We start from the raw sequence: 22896 nt of genomic DNA, 5'->3' as shown, positions 1-22896 counted from the left end.
AAGGGTGAGGAGGAGGTGGAGACAGCGACAGTGGGGGCAGCTTGACCTCTCTGATTTGTTCTGGTAAACAGACTGGTACGTAAGGTGCATGGGCAACCCTGGAGTGCTCAGACAGTGGAGAGAGTGAGCCGACACTGTCAGGAGAAGTAGATGAGGTGACGGAGGAGAGAGCCCTGCCTCTGCTGGCCGAAGGCCGGTATGCGGGGGCAGCTGTGCCGACGAATGGTGTGGAATGAACTGGCTGATGTTGCAGCAGCAAATACAACTGATCAGCGATGCATAGGTGAGAGCCGATGGACTTGAACGAGTGTGGTAACAGATGGATCTGTAGATCAGTAAGTAGTTTGGCAGACCACACAGCCCATAGCATTGCGTGAGGCATGGTACGCTCATTCACTAGCAATCGAAGGTGGCACCAGAGTTGTGCGTTCCCCCCAGGTGCTCCTCGTAGAGAATCTTCATTATTAACTCTTGTGGCGAGCAGGCAAGCCATTCCATTATAGTATTCTTTGCAAACTCATATTTTGGTGCTGGTGGCAGCAAAAGGAGCAGGTCACAAATCAAATCTGAGTGGTCATGGAGGTGTGTGACTAGGCAGAGAAACTCTGAGTTGTCATCAGACACATGATGTAACTCAAACAGATTCTCAACAAGCGCGAACCACGATGCCGGGTTGTCCTTGTATAAAGGCAGTAGCTTCAGCAGGTGGCCAGGAGGTGGTAATGATGGTGGCTTCAGTGTCTCCTGGGGTAGTGGCTGAACTGAGATTAAGTCAGAGGCTGGCGTGGTATGCCTGGATTTAAACCAGGCGAGCGAATCTGTAGTAGCGGCAGCTGGCATAGTTGACCTGTGTCACGAAAACACAGCACGGCAGGCACAGACAGTACCGTGGAAACGGATGGATGGACAGCACATGAGGGGGGCCGGAAACTGGACTGTGAGTGATGAGTGCTGGATGGAAATGACCCGCTTCCAAAACAGGGTGAGAGACCGGTGCGGCAGACATAGGTGGTGCTGTGGGAATGGCAGCCGGTTGAGCGACCAAAAACAGGGACCCCACAAGTGAAGATGCGGGAGGGGAGGGGGGGGGGGGGGCAGGGGAGGGGGTTGAGAATGCTACCCGCTTGGAAACTATCTGATGTTTAACATGCCTCTAGTGCATGTGGTGAGTCACTGAGGCAAGGTAAGGGCTCCATGTTACGCGAAACACTGAATTGTGCATATAAATTGGACACAACTGGAATGCCACATGTGCTGAATCGATCCAGCACAGTTTGTAGTAATGGCAGCATTCCACACAGCCCAACAGTAACTGATGTAGCATTCCAGTTGGTGGCTAAACATGTGTTCGAATGGAGATCACTTTGTTGTTGAAACGCTTGATTTGAAGAGACGCAATTCGAAATATTGTTCAGTTCACATTTCACTGTCGGATGGGCATAATCTGGAGATGTGAAGCCTGAGTCCATTGTTTACTCTAATGGCATAGTTGTTGACTGTTGAAAACTAATGAGGTTAGCACATGGTGCTGGTTGAGAATGTGAATCACTGTTCGTAAATGATGAATATGATGAAACTTGGTGAGCAGAGTCATGCTTCCACATCTTTGAACAAGGTATTGTTTGGCGTGGTCATTGCTTAGTGCATGTAACCTCTTGCATAAACACCGGTACGGAAGACGCGAAATATGAACGAACTGCTGGGTAACCATTATGGGAACGAGATCTGTAATCGGAATATAGAACACTTAATTTCCGTATATGTCTCATAGCTCGTATATATTTACACTTGACACTGCATGCATACAGAATGAAGTATAACAAAGAACTGACTAAAGTAAAGTTAAGATGGAGACTTAGAGTTCACAGATATTACGTTTTGTCGTCGATACGAACTATGGACGCCACATTTTTTTACTTACTTGTCTTATTTGCTCCATTCTAGATTTTATCTCATTGTCCTTTATAGGAAGCTCATTCTTCAGCTCTTCAATTCCATAATTTAGAATAGAATTAATTTTTTCTAGTTCCTGTTTGTCCCGAGTAAGTGTGTATAGTTGTTTTTCCTGTTAAAAATTTAGGGAAATAATAAGAAAATTACATCATTTACTCCATTTCAATTTTCTACATTATCAAAAGATGTAATAAACTCACTTGTTATAATAACTGTTTCTTTTGTTACTTTTTTATGAAGCTGTTCCCTGAATTTTAAATCAATCGTTCAAAGAAAAACTGTCTCTCATAATAATGGTTACGTAAAATTAATAAATGTGCAGAAAGTTCAGACAGATTTGATTTGATTTATTAATGGTCCTGTAGATCATACAATTTGTACAGCAAAGCACATCATGATATAGGACAAGTCAATTTGAAAAATTATGTTAAGATGGTATATGACGAGAGATGACAGTAGTGGCACGTAACTCACGTAGCAGATAACTATAGGATATAATAGAGAAAATATAAAAAAGGTGATGTGTGAATGAGAGATGACAGTGGTGCATACTGCACGTAGCAGAATACATATAAGAGATACAGACAGAATATAGATAAGATACAATAATTAAATTATCTTATGAGTAACAAACAATAATTAAATCATCTTACTAAGTAGAAATATCTACAAGTGAATATACAGCTTAGTACAAGTAATTAAAATATTGTGGTACATAGTTCACATAGCAGAATACATATATGAGATACAGACAGAATATAGATAAGATACAATAATTAAATTATCTTACTAAGTAGAAACATCTACATCTGAATAATCAGCTTATTGCAAGTAATTAAAATTTTGTTTCAAGAAATTCATGTACAGAATAGAAACAGTGATTTAGTAGCAATTCTTTTAATTTAATTCTCATTATTTTTCGTTTTTGCTTGTTTTTATGTCTGTTGGGAGGTGGTTGTATATTTTAATGCCCATACATTTAACCCCATTTGCACATCATTTTGTGTTGTGGTCTATAATTTGTAACTATGTTTTGTTTCTGGTGTCATGTGTGTGGCGGTCTGCATTTCTGTTCAGTGCGTCCAAGTGCTGTACTGTAAAACAAGCTAGCTCCTATATATAGAGGCATGGCAGTGGCAGGATTTTTAGCTGTTGAAATAGTGGTTTACAGTGTTCAGTTCTTTTTTTACATTTCATTATTCTTACCACTTGTTTTTCTAACTTGAAAATTGTGAGAGAATCACAGCTCTTTCCCCAGAAGATTAGGCCATAGCTCAAGACAGACTCAGACAATTCATGGTATACCAGCTTCAAGGTATCTACACTGGCTGTGTCTTTTAATGATCGTAATAGATAGCAGGTTTTACTAAGCTTTTGTGACAATGGCTCAATATGTGGTTTCCAGTTTAGTGTGTTACTGATAGTAAGTCCAAGAAATTTGGTGTCCTGCCTGTTCGTACTGTCATCTTTGCTGATAACTATAGCTGTATTGAAGGGGGTTAGATTTTGTCTAGTATGGAAGTTCATACTTACAGTTTTTTGAGTATTCATTAGTAGTCTATTTGCTCCAAACCACGATTGTAAATGACAAGTAATTTCATTAACTGCATCTTGCAATGTGTCAACTTTACTGGTTATCATGATATTTGTGTCGTCTGCATACAGAAAGGAGCTGGCATTTGGTATGTGTTCTGGGAGATCATTTATAAACAAAATGAAAAGGGCCAAGGACAGATCCCAGAGGGACGCCATTTGTTGTATGTAGTGCCTGAATGTCTCTGATTTTCTTATTTCTACATATTGCTTTCTTTGATTAAGATATCTATGGAACCAATTGTGGGTTACACCTCTAATCCCATACTTATGGAGTTTCATAAGCAGCAGCTTGTGGTCGACCATGTCATAGGCCTTGGACTGATCAAGAAAGAAATGCATACAGAGCATGTGTGGTGGACCTATTTTTCTGAAATCTGTACTGGGAAGATGTGATTATGTTGTTAGAATTTAAACATATTTCTAATCTAGTTAACATACAGTGTTCAAATATTTTTGAGAAGGCAAATAGTATAGCAATTGGCTTATAGTTTGTCATGTCCGTTTTCTCTTCCTTCTTGTAGAGAGGTATAATTTTAGCAAGTTTTATCTGGTTTGGAAATGTTCCATCCAGAAAAGAGGTATTTATGATATTTTACAGGGGTCCACTGATGTAATTTGAACACTTAGGAAGTAAGAAGCAGAGTAACAGATCATGCCATGCAGAATAAATCTTTTTTACTCTTTTTTTAATAATAGCTTCAATTTCATGCAGTGTTGTAGGAGATAGGAAAAAGGAGTCCAAAGGAGTATTATTTGAGACAAGAGTGTGCAGTGTTTGGAGAGTTAGCCAGGAGATTTGTGGAAATTTCTGAAAAATAGCTGTTGAATTTATTGGCAATTTCATGTACATTTTCAGTCTTTTGTCCTTCTATATTTAGTGTGATTTTATCCTCTATCCTTAACTTTCTACCAGTCTGTTCATTTACTATACCTCAGGTGGTCTTACATTTGTAGGAAGAGCACTTAATTGTTTTATCATTATGAGCTTTTTTAGTCCATTTGATAACTCTCCTGTGTGTGTTTTTGTAATTTTTATAGTATACCTTGAACTCTTTGGATTTGCCACTGTCCAGTTTGCTAAGTCTGTGCAGCAGCCTCATCTTTTCTGATGAAGTTTTAATACCTTTTGTGGCCCAAGCATTCTGTTTTTGTTAGTGATAGCCTTTGTTTTCTCTGGGAAGTGGCAATTAAAGTAATATTCAAATATCTGCAGAAAATTGTCATATTTTTCATTTGTTGTTGAGGAAGTAAATACACTTTGCCAGTCTTCTTTCTCTAAGCTAAGTACAAAGTTGTGTATGTTGTTATCACTATAACTTCTACATTTAATAACTGTTTCTCCTGTTGGGAGTACATTGAGTGGTGGATTAAAATATATTGTTAGCACACTGTGCTCTGAAAAACCAACATCTATAATTTTTACAGTGCAATCAGTGCTAGTAGCAACATGATCAAGACAGCTGTTTAATCTTGTAGGACATATAACTTTCATATTTAAGTTGAATGACATCATTAAATTTACTAATTGAGACTTTCGAGCAGATTCCTCAAGGAAATCATTGTTGAGATCACCACATATTATTATATTTGTTGAGTTGTTGTGACAAGCTGTTTCTAGCAATAGTGCAAAGTTTCTGAGGAAGACTGAAAAGTTACCACTAGGTGATCTATATACACACATTATATACATATTTAGGTCGGCAAGTGCTACCCCAGCTATTTCAATGTCTTTGTCTCAGGAAAACACTTCACAGGGATGGAAAAGTTCACAGCTAATGCTATTTCTTATGTATATACAAGTTCCACCACCTTTGTAATTTTTCCTAGAATAGTGGTGGACTAATCTGAAGTTTTGAATATACTGATAACGTAATTCTGACTCTTCTAGCCAGTGTTCACTAATACACTGTAAGTGCATGTCTGACAAAACATTAGTATCACTTGTAAGAATTTCAAGTTCACTTACTTCATTTCTCAATCCTTGTACATAGGGATTTTTAGCTAAAAGAGTGGGGAATAATATGATGTATTAGAATCCTCAATAAAACCAACCTGCTTTCAGGGAGTAAAATGTGTTGCATTACTTATTGATTGCCCCTCATATATAGTTAATAAAATTTGATAAATCAGTTTCAAGGGTAACACCTGTGTGCAGCAATGAAATAATACAATGAAATGTTTTCTTTTTGTAATGTAATGTAAGTTTACTTTATTGTTGTCTAATTAAACTAAGATTAAACTGTGGTTTTGCTCATACATGTTTATGCTGGCAACACATGTGTGTGCTGTGCACATGACTGTGTTACGAAAATGGCACAACCACTCAATGGGTAAATTATGAAGGAGAATGTCATGTTCACTGACAATGAAGGCTTTACTAAAATCAAAGAATATGTTACATACATGCTTGTTATTGTCCACTGTTGTTAGTATTTCCTTTAAAAGACAAGAATTGCTGACTGGGTTGACTTTCCATCTGTGAAACCCTGTTGTGAGCCATTTGTCAGCATTTACAGTGTTTATTTAAGAAGTCTTGTAATCTTCTATGGAACATATTTCTATAATTTTGCTAAAGCAAGAATGAGACTGAAACTGGACAATAATGATTGATGTCACATTTGGCACCATTCTTATGTAGAGGTGTTCCTTTTGCTCTTTTTAGTCAATTTGGAAATACACCACTCTCAAATGATGAATTTATTATGTATGCTAGTAGATGTACAATAAATATTGCACTATGTTTGATGATAACATATGGCCCCTCATCAGCACCCACTGAATATTTTTAGAAAATCTTGCTGTAATTTGTAACTTGTCTGGTTACTTTAATTTTATTCCTGTAATTACACATTGGTCTGTCATTTTCTAGCTCTTTTGCTTTTGAAGTAAGTATCTCTCTCCTAGAAAACAGTCACCTTCACTTCATGTTAGGAACTGAGAATTAGATGAATCCAAAAAGGAGAGCAAGGAAGTTTTCAATAACATAAGGAATATACATCTTGAAATATAGATTAGACTGGGCATGGAAGCTGGAGATTTTATATCAAGAAATGAATGAACAAAGAATAGTGAGGTCCAAAATGAATCTGACTTTGAGCTAATACAGAGTAGAATACATGGGGTCAGTCAACAGGGATCAATGAAATGATGTTTCTACTGGCCATGAGATTCGGACACATCAGTTGTAGAGACATTTGAATTATGCTATAAGAGGTAAGGACTTGTAATAATGAATATATTGTCAGATTTCTGTCCTGACAGCCAGGCCAACAGTCAACATACAAAACCAATATTTTAGATCTCCTGGCTACAAACTGATCTGATCTTTCTGAAAGTGTCACCAATAAGGTCGGGGTTAGTGATCAGCGACAATTATTACTAAAGGCAGAAAATTCATCAAGAAATCTAGTAGAGGATGTGTTTCATAGAACTGGTAAGCTGTCTCCAGCAACCTAAATAGAAGATTAAGTAACATTTAGCTCCGATCTGAAAAATCTGGAACAGCTATGGTTAATGAGCAAAGTCATAATACACTGTGATCTAGATAAAGACATATCAAGAAAGGTAATAAAAGAAAACAAAAGCTGACCTTTATTTAATGATACCATTAGAATAATTTTACAAAACAGATGTTTCAATATTATGAAAAGAAAGTTGCTATTCACCATATATAGCAGAGATGCTGAGTTGCAGGTAGGCAAGCCAAAAAGACTGTCACTTTTTCTTTCTGTTGTGCCTTTCTGCAACTCATCATCTCTGCTATATGGTGAGTAGCAACTTTCTGTTTCAGAATTTGTTACATTCCATCCTGGATTTTTCATTGTTTGAAAAGAGGTATTTCTACACTCACTATGAAAGAGAAAAGTCACAGAATACAACTCATGTATAGCCTTTCCACAGTCAGATTTTTGTGAAAGTTCTGTCAGAAAATCTTAGAAAATTCTGGTCAAATGTATAGTCAATGAATGGATCCAAAACTCCAATTCAGATCTTGGTGGTCAGTCCACTGCTGAAAGAGAAGGCAGCCCACAAATATCACATTCCATATTTAAAAATGTATTTACATGTGAGGACATTACCATACCAACATTTGATAACTACAAATACACACAGATTAGAAATCTTGATATAAACACCTGAAGTGTTTGAACACAATTAGAAGTAAACAATGCACTATTCTCTGATGGAATTCCAATTAGATTTCACACTGAATACAAGGTAGAACTAGCCCCTTTCCTAACTCATATTCACATCTACTTACATACTCTACAAACTGCTGAGAAGCACATAGCAGAGGTTACTTCTCATTGTACACATATCAGGTTTTCTCCCAGTTCTATTCACACGTGGAGTGCAGGAAGAAAGGCTGTTTACATGCCTCTGTGTGGACTGTAATTAGTCTGATATTGTGTATACAGTTGGCATGGGAGTAATACATAGGGAGCTGTAGCATATTCCTCCATGCCTCACTTCGACTGCCAGTCCTGTTAGTTGGTGAGATGTAAAAATTGCAGTAGACCACTGTTCCCGTCATTTCACAGAGTATGATTTCTCCCATATTTAAATTTAATGCTATATTGACAGGCTTTGTCTGTTTTCATTGTGTAGTGAGGGCCAGCTAATGCATAATGGAAATGTAGTTTCTGAATCAGCCAGTGTATCGCATTATTGCATGGAATCAAGTTGATGGAGAGCAGCAGCTGTTCATTCAGTAAGTGAAGAAAGGAAAGACATGACTTCACCTTTTCTTATGGACAATAATTTTTTTTGTAAACTGAAGCAAGATTATGTTGACAATGACAGTAAGAGTGATGACACTGATGGCCCATAATATGATATCATAGAACTACAGCTGGAGGAGGAACAATATAGCTTCACAAGTAACAGATCAACAACAGATCTAATTTTTAGCACCCGCATGTTGATGGAAAACTATTGGGAGAAAGGCAAGAACCTGATTATTGTATCCCTGGATATAGAAAAAGCCCATGATACTGTTATAAGAGATAAGATCTAGGAATGCCCGAGGAGAAAGAATGCATCTGAAGGAACAATAATAAAAATTCAGATGTCTTACAAAGACTGTGACAGCTGTGTACAAACTAGAGGAGGATGATCAACATGGTTTGAGACCAAGAGCGGAGTTCAGCAAGGAAGTGCACTGTCCCCACTACTATTCATCACTGTTATGGATACTGTTATGAAGAACATCAAGGAGAAGTCAGTTGAACTGAGTGCATTTGCCTGTGCTGATGACATCCCGATATGGGATGAAACTGAGGAGGAAGTACAGATCAGACTCGATGAATGGAAATCTCAGTTCCAGAAATATAACCTCAACATCAGCAAGACCAATACAGTGGTGATGGCAGTCAACAGAGATGGACAAGCAGCAAGTGTAAAACTAGGAGACCACCAACTAGAGTGTGTGGACAGTTTTCCTTATCTTAGAAGTGTAATCTCCAGTGATAATTTGGTCAGAAATGAAATCACCAACAGAGTGCAAAAAGGCCTGAATTCTACCACAAGTAAGATCACTTTTATGGGATAACTTGATTCCAAAACCGGCGAAACTGATGATGTTTAAGCTATTTTATACCAATATTGACCTATGGTATTGAAACATGTACCCTCACAAAAAGAGAATCATCAATTCTGCAAGCATCAGAGATGAAATTTCTTAGATCCACCATCCAGAAGACCAAGTTGGACAAGTTAAGGAATGAGGTGAGGAAAGAAGCCAGAATAAAGAAATCTCTATTAGATCAAATTGATGCATCTGGACTTCGATGGTATGGGCATGTTATGAGAATGGAGCCAATTAGAACAGCCAAAATAAATTTGGAAAGATAGGTGGATGGGAAAAGACCTCAAGGAAGACCTTGAACATGATGGATGGACTTGTTTAACGCTGGTCTAGAGACTAGAGGACGGACAGTGGATGATGTTCTCCGTGAACAGATGTATTTAAAAAAAATGGCTCTGAGCACTATGGGACTTAACATCTGAGGTCATCAGTCCCCTAGAACTTAGAACTACTTAAACCTAACTAACCTAAGGACATCACACACATCCATGCCCGAGGCAGGATTCAAACCTGCGACCGTAGCGGTCACGCGATTCCAGACTGAAGCACCTAGTACCACTCAGCCACACTGGCCGGCAGATGTATTTAGACATGACAAAGTGGAAGAGGCACATTACCAGTACCTGGGAAACTGGAACTGTTAAATGATGATGATGATGATGAAGATGATCGTTACCTTGTGCAGTGGCATCAAACTTCAAATAACTTCAAAACAATTTTTAAAAAACTTTTTTTAAACTTAAAAATGTATCTTATTTTCTTCCTATCAGATGATAATAGAGGTCAGGCCGCATGCGGCACCACACCAAAGTTTCCTCTCCCATGTCCAGCTTGTCACCACCAGTACAGTAAGGGTTGCCACTGCTGGTGCTTGGTACAATGTCCTGTCCCATTCCTAAATATGGCTGCAACTTGTCTTTAAAAAATTTGTAATAATTTCTATGCGTAAAATCACTTTGCTTATTATGCAGTTTTTCTGGAGTTTTCATCTGGTGGGCATAAATTTCCAGTTTCTCCAGCACATTCAGAAAAAAATCTTTTTGAGCTCAGTGTAGCACGTCCACTTCTAACCTCATGTTTACTGTTTCTTGTGTGTGCTCCAAACACAGTCCAGTTAGATACTACGAATACAATGTTCCCTGTATCAGATCTCAAAATATCACCCAGCCTGACCCACATAATAGTTATCACAGTTCACATATTTGATCTTGTATACCCTGTTTTGCTTTGTTGTGGCTGGTTTATTCCTTAACTCATGCACCATTTGCCCTTAATTTTGAAATGCCATCGAAATGTTTTTGGTAAGAATTTAGCACTTCTCCCTGACAGCCACCTATTGTATGTCAAATTGACAAACTTCCTCTTAACTTTATTCTCCTTACTAACATAAATTATACCAGTAAACCCATCTTCAATTTTAGTAAACATATGCCTGACATTTTGCATTCTATATTCATTAGCTGTTGCTACTTTTTTAGTAATGCCTAATTCTCTTTGTAGCTTGTCTCACATTAGTGGCACTCTAAGTGCTCTGTTACACACTGCATAAAAATATACTGTCATATGCAGGGTGCAGAGTGGTGTGAGGTGGGTTCTATAATGTTAGCTCAGCATGAATCCTGTCTAAAGACACTGAAAATGTGCCTTCCTCCCTCCCTTCTTACTGTAAAATCTAGAAAGTTAATCACTCCCATCTGCTCCATTTCTAATTTGAATTGCATTTTTGGATGCCACTTGTTTAATATGTTTGTCATTCTCACTGCTACCTCTTTCCTTCCTCTGAACAGCAGAATAGTCTCATCAATGTACCCTCTGTAATACATCACATTCTCTTTACTTCCCAGAAAAATGTTGAATAATTTGTTCTCATAGTCATTCACAAAAATTGTAATTACCCAAGAGGCAATTTTCCCTGGGTAGACCATTTTGCATAAAATCTTATCAGTGAATATAAAAGAATTAAAACACAGCATGAACTCTAGCATCTGCAAAAGTTCAAAGATTTCACCCACGTTCTTTAGTATGTGTTTCATCATAATATTCCTAGCAATTTTTAAAGTTTCTGAAATTGGTATTTTACTGAAGTGGTTCATGTCTAACAAGGCAGCCTTTTACCATAAGTTGAAATCTGGATATGGATTCCAATGAGTTTACATAGTCAAAAATAGTGTGTCTTTTCCAAGTGAAATAAAGCAATTCCAGGGGAGGCCATCCTGGCCTCAGCAAACATTGTGAACCTGAATTTCAGAAACTTTAAAAATTATTGGGAATAACCAAATAAAAAACATGTCAATGAGCATGGGTAAAATCTTTGAACTTTTGGAGATGTAAGAATTCACTTCAGCTTTTAATTGTTTTATCTTCAGTTATAAGGTCATAAAATTATGGATATGGTAGTTTTACAAACTGTTCACACAATATTTCAACATTAAACATCTATAGACACAATTCTTAAAGCCTTAGGCCCTTTCCAGAAAATCTTTCCTGAATCCATTTCACAATCCTGGATGCCCCTATGTGGCCAGTTATTGCACCCCTACTGAAAGAATTTTGGCACTCATTGACTAACACCTCCAACCAATTGCCCATAATCTAGGCTTCCACGTCAAAGGCATCAACCACTGCCTTCACTGACTCCCCAATATCCTCAACCCGTTATCTCCTGGATCCCTCTTAGCCGGCCGCGGTGGTCTAGCGGTTCTAGGCGCTCAATCCGGAACCGCGTGACTGCTACGGTCGCAGGTTCGAATCCTGCCTCGGGCATGGATGTGTGTGATGTGTGTGTGATGTCCTTAGGTTAGTTAGGTTGAAGTAGTTCTAAGTTCTAGGGGACTGATGACCTAAGATGTTAAGTCCCATAGTGCTCAGAGCCATTCGAACCATTTGATCCCTCTTGTCAACATTGATGCCATCTCTCTATACACCAGCATCCCTTATGTCCATAGTCTTACTGCTATTGAACACTACCTTTCCCAACATTCTTCAGGCTCCAAAGCCACTACTTCATTCCTCATACGCCTTACTAACTTTATCCTAACCTACAAGTACTTCTCATATGGAGGAATGTATATAAACAAATCTGTGGCATAACCATGACTACCCACATGGCACCCTGCTATGCCAACCTTTTCATGGGCCATCTAGAGAACAGCTTCCTAGTCTCCCAAAACACCACTCCCCTAATCTGGTTCAGGTTCATTGATGATATCATCATGACCTAGAGCCAGGGACTTTATGCGGTCATCCTCAACGCAGCATGCCATCTTCCTGGTTGTTGACCTCCTCTTATCTGATGGCTCCATCTGCTCCTCTGTCCATGTTGAACCCTCCAACCACCAATAGCACCTGCATTTTGACAGCTGTCATCCCTTCCATGCCAAAAAATCCCATGCCAAAAAATCCGTCCCATATAGCCTGGATCCCTTGTTCAGTATGCTGAGGGCCTCACAAAGGCCTTCATAGACAAACACTATACCCTAGACCGAGTCCGCAAACAGATCTCCCATGCCACTTCACCTCAAAACCCCAATCTTCCCACCACCCCCAAAAACCAGCCACAAAGGAGTGCCCTACATCACCCAGTTCCATCCCGGACTGGAACAACTGAACAACATCCTTCGCCAGGGCTTTGACTAATAATTATCGTGCCCTAAAATGATGGACATCCAACCTGAGATACTTCCCACTCCTCATAAAGTAGCGTTCTGGTGCCCACCCAAGCTCCATAACATCGTAGTCCATACCTATTCCACTCCCATCCCCACTCCCCAATTATGTTTTGAGGTAGCTCTTACCACCCTCAAAGGATACTTTTAGTTCAGAAACTGGCATTCAGGCAATAAGTGGTGTAAGTTCAAGAACCTCTTGTCAACCCCTGTTCATTAGAGTGGATATTCTGGCATTGGCCTCTCAATATATATAGTCTTTATTGTCGTTTCTTATTAACAATATCAACTTATTCCCAAGAATTAGTGGATTTCACTCAGTTAATACTAGGCAGAAATCTTATCTGCATTTGAATCGCACTTCCTTGACTCGTGTGCAGAAAGGTGTGCAGTATACTGCTGCATACATTTTCAATAAGCTACCACAAGAATTCAAAAATCTTAATGGTAATCAATGCACTTTAAAATTGAAAATGAAGATTTTTCCTATAGGGCCACTACTTCTATTCCACTGAGGAGTTCCTTGAAAAATTAAGCTGATTCCTGTGTTATATTGCTCATTGCATTTGCATAAACTTATGACTTCCCTCTTTTTGGGTTCATAACATTTTTTATTTTATCTGTTATTACACTCATGCTGTAATTCCATGTACTGACACGTTCCATGACCATGGAGTTTTGTTCCTCAGTTTGGCCCTATGGATCTAGATGTGTAAAACATGTAAAAAGGTGTAAAAATTATTGGGTGATAGTGAGGTGTGTGTCAAATTTAGTCATTCTTCTAACAACCAAAGCTTAACTTGTGTTATTGCATTAAGTTGTGTACATTACAGGCCACAAATTGTATTTTGTTGAATCTATTGAGGGAAGTCTGTGGCATGTGGTAAAAAGTCAAATATGAGATTGTTAAAGTGTAATATAATAGAATGACTTAATTTGATGAAATATTATAAAATTCCAGTGCTAATATATATTATTTCCTAGTATACTACATTGAGAGTCCTACAAATATTCTCTTCAGTAGTATGGAAGACCTCCCCCCATGAACCATGGACCTTGCCGTTGGTGGGGGGGCTCGCGTGCCTCAACGATACAGATAGCCGTACCGTAGGTGCAACCACAACGGAAGGGTATCTGTTGAGAGGCCAGACAAACATGTGGTTCCTGAAGAGGGGCAGCAGCCTTTTCAGTAGTTGCAGGGGCAACAGTCTGGATGATTGACTGATCTGGCCTTGTAACACTAACCAAAACAGCCTTGCTGTTGTGGTACTGCGAACGGCTGAAAGCAAGGGGAAACTACAGCTGTAATTTTTCCCGAGGGCATGCAGCTTTACTGTATGGTTAAATGATGATGGCGTCCTCTTGGGTAAAATATTCCAGAGGTAAAATAGCCCCCCATTCGGATCTCCAGGCAGGGACTACTCAAGAGAACGTCGCTATCACGAGAAAGAAAAGTGGCATTCTATGGATCGGAGCATGGAATGTCAGATCCCTTAATCAGGCAGGTAGGTTAGAAAATTTAAAAAGGGAAATGGATAGGTTAAAGTTAGATATAGTGGGAATTAGTGAAGTTCGGTGGCAGGAGGAACAAGACTTCTGGTCAGGTGAATACAGGGTTATAAATACAAAATCAAATAAGGGTAATGCAGGAGTAGGTTTAATAATGAATAAAAAATAGGAGTACAAGTAAGCTATTACAAACAGCATAGTGAACATATTATAGTGGTCAAGATAGACACGAAGCACCTTTCACCCTCCTCAACCTCTCTAGTTCATCCTTAGCATATTGTAACTGCACCTGAAGGGCACATATCTTATGTTACTGCTCCTGTATCAACTTATTTCTGTGACAGATTCTACATTTCCATGAGAGGATATAACTAGAATGCCCACTGGCTTCCCCACTGTGTTCCTCCAATAAAAATACTTTTAACAAATCTCACACCATAACTTGCTACTCACAAACATACAACAAAGCCCACACTTCTCACTCATGGTAAAATTTTAACAGTTACTGAAGAAACTAAACGTCTACATTACCCAAGTTCAATTAAAACAGTAGAACTATTTAAAGAACTAACAATAGTGATCCCGAATATTGCTCTCTATTAAGATAGCAACTACTTTTATTAATATTACTAAGCCAAAACTAATACTAATACCACAAAAACTTGACACAATTTCTTATCTAAAACCAAAAATTCAAGTGGCCACAAAATTAAACACAGTGGACAAAAGTTTTACTGAAATATTTCAGTGCAAACATCAGCTGAAAACTACCATACTAAATTTAATAAATGACTTCATCACACAAACAACTCTGAAAAACATAGTGGGCAGAAGTTTCCAAAAGTTTATTAAACTGCACCAGAAACAGCATGAGACGCCATCGAAAACTAATAAATTTAATAACTGAATAATAGTGCACAAACCACTTTGTAGAACTGAACTTAATAACTGCTACAGTTCCTCCTGCTTGGCATGAAACACACTGCTAATATTTGGATGAATGATTGGAAACTACTAAATTTAATATTTGAATACAGTGCATAAACAACTTTGTCAGTACTTAGCTTTGACCTCACATAGTCAAAAATGTTATATCTTGTAGACATACTAATGCTATGCAACAAGCTATTTCCTTTCTTAGAAAAGTTTCAGGACAGTTTTTTTAGTAGATTTTTTTAGTACGTTGCATTTACCAAGTAATGATGCTAGCTCATATCAAAGCAGACCCCTTGGCTATCTATATACAGTTGCCAATGTTTCTGGAGGTCTTGGAAGCAAGCAGGGAAGTCTTTAACTGCAATGCTTGTAAGCTCATTTGTCACAGCCCCTTGGATGTCTGCGATATCTTGATGAAGCTTTCCTTTCAGTCACCTTTTCACTCTCAGAACAAGAAAAAATTGCAAGGCAAGAGGTCAAGCAAATATGGAGGATGTGGGATGGCAATAACAGAATTTCTGGCTAGATGCTCAGTAACAGATGAAGCTGTTTGGGGTCTTCCATGGTTATACAGTAAGAACCAATCCTGAGAATGCCACATATCAAGGCTTTGATATCGAATTGCTTGTTGCATACATTTAAAGACTTTGATGTAAGGAATTTGTTTCACTGTTTGACGTGGGTGAACAAGTTAATGGTCAACTAATCCTTTACTATCAAAGAATGTGATCGACATTATCTTTGTTCTTGAAGGTTGTCTTTTGACTTTTTTCAAGGCTGGTGATACATGACTCTGCCATTCAACACCTTGATACTTTGTACGAGAGTCATATTGGTAGTGCAAACTTTCATTATAATCTTTGATGGAAATGTGGGATCATGTCTAGCTCTATCCAATAATTCTTTTGAAATTCTCTGTATTTCCTCTTTCTGTTTATCTGCTAGTGTGTGACAAATGAGTCTCGCATTAAGTTTCCAGTTCAGTAAATTTTCATGTAAAATCTTATGACACACATCAGAATTCAAATTAAGTTCTTGTGATATTGCATGCACAGTTACATGATGGTCTTCTTGCTATATGTGCTTCACACACTCCACATTTGCATCAAAATGTGCTGTAGATGGACAACTAGCTCTGGGAACATCTTGCACTGAATCTCTGCTTTCACAAAACCTTTTGTGCCGCTCAAAAACATGGCTTCTTGAAAGTGCCTCAGTTGTGTATGCTTCCTTAATCATTGTCCATGTTTCGGTAGGGGTTTTTCCAAGCTTGACGCAGAACTTAATGTTCACCCTTTGCTCTTAACTGGCATCCATTATGTCACCATAACTAATGCACCAAGAACCCAAACAGTAAGATGCTAAGCACAGCCCTGCTTTGCACAGAAACATGGCCAATTTCATTTCAAGGATGCATACATACCAGGCAACATAAAAACATTTGCTCCTTTTTAGTGTTTCAAACTAAGACATTAAAAAACCTGTCCTTGAACTTTTCTGACATAGGGAGTATATCATTTTTAAAAGCGACAAAGGATGGTTACAACTTTGGAAGTTCAATAACTGTGGGAAAGTTTGTTTGCATATTTTCTGATCAAAGTTATTACCTTCTCTGCAAGACTAATATCTCTTTCAGCAATTTCAGTTTTTATATCAACAATGTCTTTTTCGAACAATTCTATCATTTCCTTGAATGTTTTTTGTTCATTTTGCATTTTCTGGATCTGACATCTGTACTCATCAACATCCTTTTCAACACTGCTTGAAAAATTGTAACAAATCAGATTTATAAAGAAAATAAAAAGTAAGTACATTAATTAATTAATATATATACAATTTATATTTATTACAATGCAGCATGTTTGAGTACAGTTATTATAAGAAAACATTATAACGTAAAATTTCATTGGTTGACAAATTACAACACAATTAGAGGTTCACCCAACGTCTGAGTAAGAACAAGGTCGCCCATACGATAGTCTGTAGGAGGGGAAGGGGGAGGGGGGGGGAGCACTAGACCTGGGGGTATGGACTATTTTTAATATTTTATTTTGGGAGATCAATGGTGACTTCTGAGTAGCCACAAAAAGTTCCATTTACGACCTAGTTAAAAACCTAGATAGAAAAAGAAACATGTCACTACATTATATTTTTTTCTTTGTCTGATGCATGGGAGAAGAGGGGGGGGGGGGGGTCTTTCCCTCCAAGCATTAGTGCCTTTCAGGATTGCCAGGTATCTCCTACACAAAATCTGAACAAAACAAAACATAGGCCTAAAATTCAAGCTACAGCATAACAAAGCACTACATTTTATCTTATTGATCTTCATGCTGCAGGCTTTTAAATGGATATAAATCACCTTCACCATTAATTCAGCTTCTAATGTAGCCATTGAAAAATGTTTTCCCACCGATAAGTCCATATGAGGCTGAAAATTCTTTCTGGAGCAACATTGGAATGAGGTATAGACAATGTAAAACGTACATTCCTGAAGAGGTTTTCACAGTTTTTGTAATGGCAGAAATATTTCAGCCACTAAGCTTAAAAAAGTTTTACTCTTCTTCCTTGAGACAGATGTTTAATAGTACAAATTCTTCAAACATCAACTCCTCAGCTACACAAAGTTCATATTGAGAAGTCACTTCATGAATGCTGAAACTGAGAATTGTTTTCCTGTTCCTGAAAATGGTTTGAAAGCTTTATATGTGCTCTCTTCAAAGTCAAATCATTTGTCGAGATAGTCTTCACTATGCTGCAAGTAACTGGCTACTTTTCTTTTGAATATATTATGTGATCATCATTTACTGAGTTCAAAATGGCTGACAATGCCACACAACCATAAAACTCATCTTCATTCCTTTGTTCCAGAGCGGATTTATAATGTCAAATAAGACAGTGTATCATCAAATTGACTTTTTGCATTTAATGATGCAAAATAACCACCAATGATCATTATAAAGCCCAGATAGGCCAAAGATAATTCATCTTAAAAAAAAGTCTGTATACATCTTATTGTGTACTCATGTGAGAACAAGTACGATTTGATTGATTCAAAGTTTTTCACTATTTGCACTATGGGCAGACTGAGAGATAGCCAGCATGTTTTTATGTGTTCTAAAATCTCATGGTATTCAGTGTCCATCTAAGGAAAAATTTCTTTAGTTCACTGACTGTTTTTGTAGACTGATGGAATTGATTCTATGAACTGGCACAAAAAAAATTGCTACACCTCTTTACAGGTTTCCAATTCACTAGACATTCATTGTTGCAATAGCTTACATAGTGTACATTAAATGATTACAATTACAGATCAATAGCACAAGAGGTTCTGAGGTACCAGGTATCAACAATGCTGAAACACCCATATTAGTACGTGGTGAAAACGTCCATAGGTGACAATGCAGGCACTGAATCTGGAATCCAGTTAGTTGAACAGGTAGTGAATACTGTCCTGGTATATGTTTTTCCACACATGCTCAACCCTTTTACATAGTTCTGTAAGAGTTGCTGCTTAATATATCACACAAGTCTCTTCTCATCTTGGAGACAAATCTAGAGATTATGCTGGCCAGGAAAATTTCTGCACATCTTGCAGAGCATGGTGAGTTTCACAGACAGTGTAGGGTGAGCACCACCTTCCTCTTGCAAGAATGGCAAAAGAATGGGTCTAACAACATTCTATATATAGTGAGCACTGGTTAGCAACCCTTCCAGAAACCCCAAAAGTGAATGAGAATTGTAGCTTATTGCACCCCAGACCATAAGGCCTGTGGTGGGGCCAGTGTGTCTTTGATGAACACACTCTATGAGACAGGCTCACCGAGACCATGTTGTATGCACAAAAGACCATCACTTGTGTGCAAGCGAATCTGCTTTCATTGCTGAAGACCACAGTGTACCATTCCATCTTCCAAGTGATCGTCTCACAGCACCAGTCTGGCCATGCTTGTTGATGCTGTGGCATGAGTGGAAGAAGGGCTAGAGATGTGAGTACCTCTATTCCCACTGCAGTTCGTGTTGACACATCTGGGCTCACAAGCCCTCTTGTCTGTGCTGTGGTAGCTGTACAGTCTGCCACTGCTGCCCATATGATATAACAATCCTGGCAGGTGTCTGTGCTGCTCTGACATCCAGAACCTCATCTACAGGTGTGAGAATGTTCACATGATCACTGATACCGACATCATTGTACAACTGACAAAGCACATCCAACTTGTGCGGCAATTCTCTGAAAGGACCATCCTGTGACTCAGAAAGCCACAGTTTGACCCCTTTCAAACTCACTCAGTTGGCTGTAGGAAGCATGAGTGCACCTCTGTTGTATGGTTGTCTGCTTGCTTCACACGTTTTTAAGTGGAGACCGTAATATTGTCCATACTACTGTGACCTGAATTTTTACAAATCCAACAAGGTCTAAACAGGAGTTGGGTTTGCAACTGGAAATGCAGGACAGTCCCACCTAAATTAGGATACTTTGTGACCCTGGTAATTTTGTGTAACAATGGCACAAAAAATTCAAATTAAAATGAATTTGACTTCATTATTGGCACAAAATCAGTATTTTATGAAATGTAACCTGACTGCATTCAGCAGTGAATAATGATATACTGTGGAACTGGAGAACATTCGATGTGTACCTAAAAGATTGTCTGCATTATGTTGGATGACTGTGATGTACTAGATGCTAACTGAACCAGTCTCAATTTCTTTCATCAGTAACCTCTTCTCTGAATGGTCAGATTGCATAGAAGGCAGAGTCAGTCATCTTATGAAGATAGACACAAAATTATCATGAACATGAGTACTGGTGTTGGCTTATTTAGATATGGATGCTCTTATAGAATAGCTATAGTTCCTAACAGTTAAGATTACAGATGGTATGCAGATACCTATGAAGAACTACCCTAAATATGAAAATGTTGTGACTCGCCAATCAACCGAGCGAGGTGGCGCAGTGGTTAGACACTGGACTCGCATTCGGGAGGACGACGGTTCAATCCCGCGTCCGGCCATCCTGATTTAGGTTTTCCGTGATTTCCCTAAATCACTCCAGGCAAATGCCGGGATGGTTCCTCTGAAAGGGCACGGCCGACTTCCTTCCCCATCCTTCCCTAATCCGATGAGACCGATGACCACGCTGTCTGGTCTCCTTCCCCAAAACCAACCAACCAAACCAACCAACCTCGCCGATCTTTCAAAGTGCCGTCGCGCAATTACGCGCGTCCTCTACGTGCGGCGCTGTCTGCCAGCCATGCAGCAGCTGCGCCACGTACGCGGCCAGCCGAGCAGCGGCCGCTAGACTGGGACTCTGTGCTCATTCGAATGCTAATGTGTACACATGTCTTGCTTGTCAACTTACTCTGTGACTTATATGTGTTGTGTCGTTCTGAAATATATGTGTTAAACTTGACGTTATAACAATTGGCAACGAGGATGGGATTTTTCCTTTTCACCGTTGACCCACAGGGTTCCATGGCTACTGTCGAGCAACTAATGCAAAATCTCCTTGAACAGCAAATGCTTCTAACAGCGGTGATTCATGATTTCGTCGCTGCGTCAAATGCGGGGCATTTCTCATCGTTGGCTATACCTCCTTTTCCTCCTTATGATGAGACAGCGGAAGACTGGTCTAATTATGAAAAATGTCTTCAACAGCACTTCTTGGCATTTCATGTCATGGATGAACAACTATGTAAGTCTCTGTTCCTTTCCTGGATTTCACCTCAAATGTATCGGTTGTTGTTGCAATTGGCTCCTTTGAAGGATCCTGCGTCTTTGTCCTTTGCTGAAATGTGCTCACTTCTGTCTGTCTATTTTCAAAAACAAACGCATGTGGTAGCCTCTTGTGTTGCCTTTTATCGTTGTCAAAAACAGCCACATCAATCCTATCGCACTTGGGCTGCTGAACTTCACGGCCTCAGTCGAAAGTGTCAATTTGTTACTGATGTTCACAAAAAATCCTATGCTGATTCCATGGTATGGGATGCTATTATCCGGTCGGCGCCCGACAAAGAAGTTCAGCAATGTGCCCTTCAGTTGTCGAATCCGACTCTAGATGAAGTTCTCTCCATTGCGCAGTCTTTTGAAATTTCTCGCACTGCTAGGGCGCAAATAGAGGCGTGGGGTGATGTCGGGGAAATACAACCTCTGTGTGCTGTTGACGACGCGTGCGGCGCGTCTCCGCCGGCCGACGTGGCCGCAGTGTGCTCCCACGTGCAGCCTTGGCCTAGCCATAAACAACCCGCTAAGAAACTGCAGCAAAACCCCCGGCAACTTCCTTCATGTCTGCGGTGTTTTACGAAACATTCACGCGAGGATTGTCCCCAACGTTGGGCTGTGTGTCACAATTGCAAAAAGAAAGGTCATATGTCTTCTGTTTGCAAATCCGACGCATACATGATGTTCATGAACATGACGCTGATTATGATTCTGTGTTGTCTGTCAATTGCACTTCTTCCCTTTCAGGGAAGTTATTCCTCACTGCCCAAATCCTTGGTCGAGATGTTCGTATGCAAGTGGATACCGGTTCTGCTGCCACTATAATTAATTCTCAGACGTATCTTCAGTTGGGTTCTCCACTCCTGTCACCTGTCACTCAGCAATTACGCACGTACAATAAACAGAAGATTTCTCTCTTGGGACGGTTTAATGCTGATGTATATTACAAATCTGTCATTCACACTGTTCCCATATTTGTGGTCGACCAGAGCAATGCAGAAAATCTGTTTGGTTTTGATGCCTTTCGCGTTTTTGGGTTCTCCATAGATGACTCTGTCAATATTGTCTCTGATGCTATTCCTTATGTTCAACTGGATTCCTTGTCGATGACATTTTCGTCCCTTTTTTTCTCCTGGGTTAGGCCGTGCAAACGACTTTGAAGCTCATACCATGCTCAAACCCACTGCTCGGCCTAAGTTTTTTTGGGCTCAGCCCATTCCTGTGGCCCTTTGTGATCGGGTAAAATGGGAGTTGGATTCTCTCACTACTTCAAGGGTCTTGCTTCCTGTCACTTCCAGTGAGTGGTCCTCTCCTGTCATTGTCGTGGCCAAGCCAAATGGTGATATTCGTCTCTGTGACGATTTCAAAGCCACTGTAAATGCTCAATGCCTCATCGACACTTACCCTATGCTCCGTCCTGAAGAACTGTTCACTAAACTTTCTGGGGGCCAGTATTTTTCTAAAACTGACCTGTCAGAAGCTTATCATCAACTTCCTCTCGACGCTGATTCCCGGCAGTTTCTGGTCGTTAACACGCCTTTCGGCCTCTATCAATACCAACTCTTGCCATTCAGGGTTGCTAGCGCCCCTGCTCTCTTTCAGCGATTCTTGGAACAATTATTGCTCCCTATCCGTGGGTGTATCAATTACATGGACGACATTGTTGGCACTGGCTCCACCACTGAAGAACATCTTCAAAACCTCTGCACACTTTTTCATGTCTTACAGACTGCCGGTCTTAAGTGTAATCTTCAGAAATCACAATTTTTTCAGGCATCTATCACGTACTTGGGGTTTCAACTCTCTCGGGATGGTATTCGTCCGCTTCAGCAAACTGTTGCTGCAATCGATGCCCTTCTTCGCCCTACATCTGTTAAGGAACTGCAGGCCTTCTTGGGGAAAATAGCATACTATCACAAGTTTTTACCATCT

At 39.4% G+C, this 22896-nt stretch overlaps 1 protein-coding gene across 1 annotated transcript in view; it reads right to left on the bottom strand.

Moving 5' to 3' along the window:
- The window catches only part of LOC124776140 (cilia- and flagella-associated protein 57-like), a 115092-nt gene that overhangs the window by 53539 nt on the left and 38657 nt on the right, over nucleotides 1–22896 (bottom strand). Inside the window, exons 4-5 of the mRNA XM_047250977.1 lie at nucleotides 16854–17007; nucleotides 1922–2065 (exon numbers count right to left, since the gene is read on the bottom strand). Coding sequence (XP_047106933.1) covers nucleotides 1922–2065; nucleotides 16854–17007 — 298 coding nt within the window. The remainder of the gene's footprint in view (nucleotides 1–1921; nucleotides 2066–16853; nucleotides 17008–22896) is intronic.

This window comes from Schistocerca piceifrons, chromosome 2 (assembly GCF_021461385.2).
Source record: "Schistocerca piceifrons isolate TAMUIC-IGC-003096 chromosome 2, iqSchPice1.1, whole genome shotgun sequence".
NCBI lineage: Eukaryota > Metazoa > Arthropoda > Insecta > Orthoptera > Acrididae > Schistocerca > Schistocerca piceifrons.
Note: the sequence above shows the minus strand (reverse complement) of the source record. Positions and strands in the feature narration are given on the sequence as shown.